This window comes from Labrus bergylta, chromosome 1, assembly GCF_963930695.1.
Source record: "Labrus bergylta chromosome 1, fLabBer1.1, whole genome shotgun sequence".
NCBI lineage: Eukaryota > Metazoa > Chordata > Actinopteri > Labriformes > Labridae > Labrus > Labrus bergylta.
The window spans coordinates 9,867,194-9,873,734 of NC_089195.1; the positions used below are offsets into that span (position 1 = coordinate 9,867,194).

A 6,541-nucleotide genomic window follows, 5' to 3' on the forward strand; every position below is an offset into this window, starting at 1 on the left:
GGAAACCGACCAAACATATATCACTTCCACAGTTCATCAATCATCACTTGACATGAGTATTTAGAAGCCAGTAGACTGCATCTACTAAAATATTTTACAACTCAGTATCAAGTGACCATAAAGCCTTCAGTATGTCTGAAACATTTGTCTTTTTGTTGCGTTCCGCAAATTGTCGACAGAGGGCAGCAAAGGCCTGTGAGCGTGACACTGTGTTCAAGGGACCTTAAACAAAACTCAATGAACACCAAACAAATGATTCAAATCGTGAAGAGTAAAGAGTAGCTTTAATGTATATGACACTCTTCCTTCTTGAACATTCAACTGAAAGACATTCGACACTTACCTCACATGCAAATGTAAACATAAGGTTCATGCTTCTCATATTTCTGACACTTGAATTAACAAGTTCTTCTTCAAATGTAAAGTCTTCATTTTAAAGAAATGAATTAGCAGGTGTAGACCTAAACATTTGAAGCTCTGTCATAAGGGGGGGAAAGCAGATGTAGAGGATATTTGGTTGAAAGTCACTGGCTGCAATTATTGAGAGAACAGTAATAATGTTAGGTGCCTGCAACCAGTTGCAGCGATGCAAATTTTGAAAGAAAAACTTTTTGAAAGTAAAGTGCACCGTCATTGTTCTGCTCGAAAAATGGTTCACTTTCAGTTTAGAGTGATTTTTGATTTGGGTGGAGTATCTCGGTCTTTAGTACTTTTTCTCAGCTAACAAAACGCTGAAAAGGCTAGAGAACACTCACATAAATGTAGGTTTTGAAAATAATTGATTTGTTGTCTAAAAAATGTCTAACAGGTGTTTGGACACTGACGCGTCAGCTCTGCGCCAAAAAAGGACCGTTTCATCTGCTCCACACAAAGAAGAGCAACTGTGCACCCGAACTAATCTCAGAAGCCTATATCCTACTGTGAAGTTTTTCTTAGCTCACATGAAGCACAAAATTCGTTTTTAATTCGTAAATGGTCTAGACGGGGCTACCTGACGTGTCCGGATGCTGCCAGCCCAGCGAGCATTAATTAGTGATTGGGTCGCTCCCCCTTCATATATAAAGGAGGCGCGCCCACTGCGCTGTTCTGTCTCCATACCAGCCAACATGAACTACGGATCTGATGTTTTCGCCTCCTCTTCCTACCGGAAGATTTTCGGGGATTCTCCCCGTTATGCATCCTCTCCATCCCGGAGTGCGATTAGCGGCTCCTCCAGGGGAGCTTACCGGTCCTCCTCTGCCTCCCGGAGCAATGTGACCTCCATGGGCTCGTACAGCAGAAAGTCGGGCCGCTCCTTCTCGTCCATGCCGCTTGAGAGCTACGACCTGACCCAGAGCAGCGCCCTTAACAATGAATTCAAAATAGTTCGCACCAATGAGAAGGAGCAAATGCAAGGTCTCAATGACCGCTTTGCAATGTTCATTGACAAAGTGCGCAACTTGGAGCAGCACAACAAAGTGCTGGAGACGGAGTTGACCGCGCTGCGCCAGCGGCAGACCGAGCCGTCCCGGCTGGCCGAGCTCTACCAGCAGGAGATCCGTGAGCTGCGCTCCCAGCTGGAAGAGGTGAACGCGGAGAAGTCCCAGATCCTGATCGAGAGGGACGGTATCGATGAAGACCTGCAAAAGCTCAGGGGAAAATACGAAGAGGAGTTCCATGCCCGCGAGGAGGCGGAGGCCACCCTCAAGGCTTTTAAGAAAGATGTGGATGATGCCACCATGGTGCGCCTGGACCTGGAGAAGAAGGTGGAATCTCTGCTGGACGAGATCAACTTCCTCAGGAAGGTGCACGAGGAGGAGGTTGCTGAGCTGATGGAAATGATCCAGGCCGCCCAGGTGTCTGTGGAGATGGAGGTGTCCAAACCGGATCTCACCTCCGCCCTGAAGGAGATCCGAGGCCAGTACGAGTCCATGGCGTCCAAGAACCTGCAGTCCGCAGAGGAGTGGTACAAGACCAAGTTCGCCGACCTGTCTGATCAGGCCACCCGGAGTAACGAGGCAATCCGAGCCAGCAGGGAGGAGATGAACGAGTTCAGGAGGCAGCTGCAGTCCAAGACCATCGAGATAGAGAGCCTGAGGGGAACCAACGAGTCTCTGGAAAAGCAGCTCCGTGAGATGGAGGAGAGGCACAATGCGGAGATTGGAAACTACCAGGTAATAAAATGAATGCCATGTTTCACACTTACAATAGGGAAATAAAAAGAGGACGTGTATTTTCAGTTCAATAAAGGTTTATTCGCATTTAAATACATAAACTGTATGGCGTTTGTTTGTTTGTTTGAAGCAGTGAAAGTCAGGGTAAGAATAATATCAGGAGCAGCTGCTGTCGGTGGGACTCTGTCCGTGGTGCTGAAACTCTCTCCCCTGGGAGCGCACGCTCAGCAGCTGCATCTGACAACGCCCACTTAGTGTAAACGCTCTTAATGACTCATTTTACATCACTACTGTGTTAGATATAGCACATCTAATGAAGAATATAATTTCTGGACAAACATTTCAACCTTTTTTGCTAATAAAACACTCTAGCCAAACAATGCAGCTTTATATAAAAAAGGGACTGACAGAGGTCTTTGTTTGGGCGCTGTGATAACTGCCCTGCAATAATGGGGTCACAGACTATTATTTGTGACCTACTAGGCATTAAATCTCTTTTACTTTTTCTTTTATGCTTTTCCTTCCCTTAGGACGGCATGGCAGAGCTGGAGAACGAGTTGAGGACCACTAAGAACGAGATGGCTCGTCACCTGAGGGAGTACCAGGATCTGCTGAACGTTAAGATGGCTCTGGATATTGAAATTGCAGCATACAGGTAGATTTTTTTTCTTCTCAAGAGCTACTCTTACTATCAATTATGATATGCTTATGTAACAAGGAAGTTAAAAAAAGTATACATTAAAAAAACGCAAAGGTGAAGATGAGGGAAGTTGAACTTTCTTCTTTCCGTTCCTGTATTATTTATCCTTTTTAAACTCGTCCCTTCGTCATCCTCTCTGCAGGAAACTGCTGGAAGGAGAGGAGACCCGCATAGGGACAGGGATCTCCTATCCCGGCACCTCCATGAGCGCAGGTATGGGGCAAAGCTACAACTACCAGACCCGTGTCTACACCAGCTCCGGTAAGGGCTCCAAGAAGGACGAAGAGCAGCAGAGCAAGTCTGGAGCCAAGGTCTCCCAGCGTGAAGTTTATGAGGAGACAGTGATCACCACCAAGAAGATGGAGAAGCAACAAGACCCCAGCGACATCCCCACCAATCAGAAAAACTAAAAGCCTTTACTGTAAGCCTGTTTTTGAACCCGAAAGCTTCCCTCACCCCCCCTCCCCCCCCATCGCCCCCGAAATCCATTCCTTTCTTCTTCTTCTCCTATTTTAAAGCAAACCCTGGGCCTTTACTCAAAGCACTTGTGGTGATCATTTCTATCTGATCTGTTGTGTGCTTAATTCCCACAAGTGTTTGAAGTGGAGGATCCAGATGTTTGTTTTACATAGGTTCCTCTTTCCCCTTTGTCCCCCACATGAGTTCCCAAAAGGAAATCCATTATAACTCTACTGTAACCATCACTCAATACAACACATCAGTTCTCTTCTCTTTCTCCGTCACATTCAACAGCTGACAATAGCAAGCACTAAGGTAGCATTTCTTCTGGAAGTGACATATATATAATACTCAGCTGGTTTTTCACACTCTGGACTGATATAAGATCAATAAGTGATACTTAAACACAATAGATGATATCTCTGATCCTTCACTAACACCACAAGCTGTGAGATAATCTCAACACATTCCAATGGAAGCATGTCTGCGCATTTAAAGGACACAAGATTCAAAACACATCAGCTGCTATCGGCAAGGCTGAAATGATATTCTGACATCATGACAGTTAAGTAAGGAAGCACAGTCTACAATTGTAGGACACCAGCTAAAGTAAACAATACTTTACAAAAGAGGCATTAAGAGGCTAAAAGAGGCAAGCGTCTTTTCTAATAATGGAGTTCTTTTACTTCTTAAATCTCTTCTTGCACAATTTCTCTGATCTGTGGTTTGGCTGCGACCCAGTCAGCCCTGCATGACAGTTTGGAAGTGGAATTACAAAAAAACGTTCAAGCATTGAATTCCTTTTTGTAGCAATTGAAAGGAGATTTGAAACAAACAAGACGACACATGTATTAGCGAGTGTAATATGCATGGTGTATGTAGATGTCATGCTTGCATGGAATCCATCCATTGCTCATTCAACACGATTTTGTTGTTTGTCGGGGTGTCATGAAGTCGGCTCAAGTCGTCTTTATACACCATTTACCATGCTGAGCATCATCGTGCACACTGTGCTAATTTATAAACGTAATAGACGTCCTTTTTAGCCTGTAAGCTAGATTTGAGACTGCTGTTTAAACTTGTACTTAAAGTAGTGAAGTAGGTAGGCTGTAGATCGCTGCTATGAACATATGAGGGAAAGATCCTCTTCAAAACACTTATATGGGAATGGGAAAAACTACCTAATTTGGTGATGGCTCAGCAGTTAGCACAATGAATGATAGAGGGGAAAGAGTGAGTTAACAAAGATGCTGTAAGGATGGAAAATCACCTCATAGAAGAAACAAGAAGTGAATTCTCTTCATGATGAACGGTCAAAAGGAGGCTGAATGTAAATTAAGCTTTAGCACAAATGTACAAGAGTCTGTATGAGCTATTTGGTTTTTGATCTGCTGTTTGCGTAAAAAATACAATTTCCCATGTGCCATTGATGATGCTTGACACTCATTTCAGCCCCAGAATCCATACCATATCACTCCGCCAGAAGAAAACCAATGTCACTCCCCCCTTCCCCCCCCAAAGTCAGTCAGAAGCTGCCACACTCAGATGTGTTTGAAACCACTCGACCTCTCTCTTTGTAACTCTGGCCATGACTGGATTAAATGATTGTTGTAGTACGACCTCACTACTTAGATATCCTTCAGTATATAAAAAAAAGAGACTTGTAGCTTTTTTTCTGCTTGTGCACTGCCAACTTTAACACAGCTTTCCTCTTCTTCTGCTGCTTCTCGAGGCGATCCTCGCCCTGACACACTGCACTCACACTGAAAACTAAAAACTACTGATTGTAACGCAGACTGTTCTGGATTGAGTTAATGCTGTTTAACTTGAGGCTTGAGATGAGTATCTTAGTACTGTAGTGTTTGTATCTCTACACAGTGGCCTATCATACCTGGAATTATTTAGGAGGCAGCAAATCTGAAAGTTGGGCATTTTGTGTAATGGATAATGGATTTCCAGTGTGAAGCAGAAGAAAAACTCAGATAGACAAGAACTTACAAATAAAAGCAACATTTTTATAGTATACAGCTATAACAATGGATGAATGGTTGGTGGTTGCAAATGTCAAGCCTTTACCTTTACACTGTAAACCAAAACTACTTTAAATTGGTGTCTGAAGAATAAATGTCACGACTACTTCTACAGCACTGCCAAACATTTCTAAATGCACACGCAGCACCACCTACTGTAAGAAAACAATGACAATACAGTACGCCACCATCCAAAACCAACGATCAAGATTTAGCCATAGAGCAAATTACTGTCGGATGTGAAATGCCTTAAAACACCAGCAGCTTTTATCTGGCCATGTGTGTGATGTGTATGATTCTGTCCAGTGGGGTGATTAGTCGTTTATTCTTTCTCTGTTAGCCTTTATTAGAGCTGCCATGATTACAAAAGCTTAGGGATTGAATGTAGGTGACATGATATTATCTTTACTGCTATTACTACTCATGAATTGTTGTATGACACCATATCAATAAAGACTTGACATTATTGAGGCTGCACGTGACTTCATTGTCTTTATTTGTAATGCATCACTCACTTTCTAGGAAAGAATAGCCTATTGGGGGATGTAGTGTCCAAAACATCTATGCTGTACGTTCAGTATTTATTACGCTTACTCACTGCACATGTTCCTGTGAAACTGAAAGGTTATGTTAATGGTGGAGAGGATAAGAAAGTACATTTTCTCAAGTCACAGAATTACAATACTGTAGTCCCCTAATTACTTAAAAGTGGTGCAGTGGGAGTCTAAAGGATTACGAAATAAAACTACTTAAATACCTCTGAATTAATAATATTTGGAGGTATTCATATACCTGGTATCACTAGAAATCATTTGCCAATTTAAATTAATTTAATTTTTTTATCAATATGTATTTATTTATTTAAAATAGGGCAGTGTATATGGATGAAACACAAATGTCTAAAAATGCCAGATTATGTTCCCTATAAGATAATTACCATCCATCGTCCCCCAGCAGGCTGATGTAACACATGAATAAAAAGCTCTCTAAACTGTTCACACAACAATAAGCAGAAAGCAAAAACTTGACATCAGTTGACAAAGACAGTCATATTACATTACAACAGGTGGATCTGCGATTGTTGCCACAAAAAACAAACAGGAATAAAGTAACGCTCAGAGTTAAAGTACATTAAGGGCTAAAGAGACGAGGGGTAAAGTGTTTAAATACTGGTGTATTGAACATCATTGTAAAGTGTT

At 42.5% G+C, this 6,541-nt stretch overlaps 1 protein-coding gene across 1 annotated transcript; it reads left to right on the forward strand.

The window, feature by feature from the left end:
• Nucleotides 1-309: 309 nt before the first annotated feature.
• Nucleotides 310-5,817, forward strand: inab (internexin neuronal intermediate filament protein, alpha b). The gene is made up of 3 exons (XM_020642821.3): nucleotides 310-2,153; nucleotides 2,684-2,808; nucleotides 2,996-5,817. Exons 1-3 carry the CDS (start codon nucleotides 1,005-1,007, stop codon nucleotides 3,261-3,263), a joined length of 1,542 nt encoding a protein of 513 aa, XP_020498477.1. The 5' UTR covers nucleotides 310-1,004; the 3' UTR covers nucleotides 3,264-5,817.
• The last annotated feature ends 724 nt before the right edge of the window (nucleotides 5,818-6,541 follow it).

Coding starts and splice junctions, on each gene's coding strand:
- inab (XM_020642821.3), top strand. CDS start 1,005: ATGCTGCCAGCCCAGCGAGCATTAATTAGTGATTGGGTCGCTCCCCCT. Junction 2,154..2,683: donor CGGAGATTGGAAACTACCAG/GTAATAAAATGA, acceptor TCCTTCCCTTAG/GACGGCATGGCAGAGCTGGA. Junction 2,809..2,995: donor ATTGAAATTGCAGCATACAG/GTAGATTTTTTT, acceptor TCCTCTCTGCAG/GAAACTGCTGGAAGGAGAGG.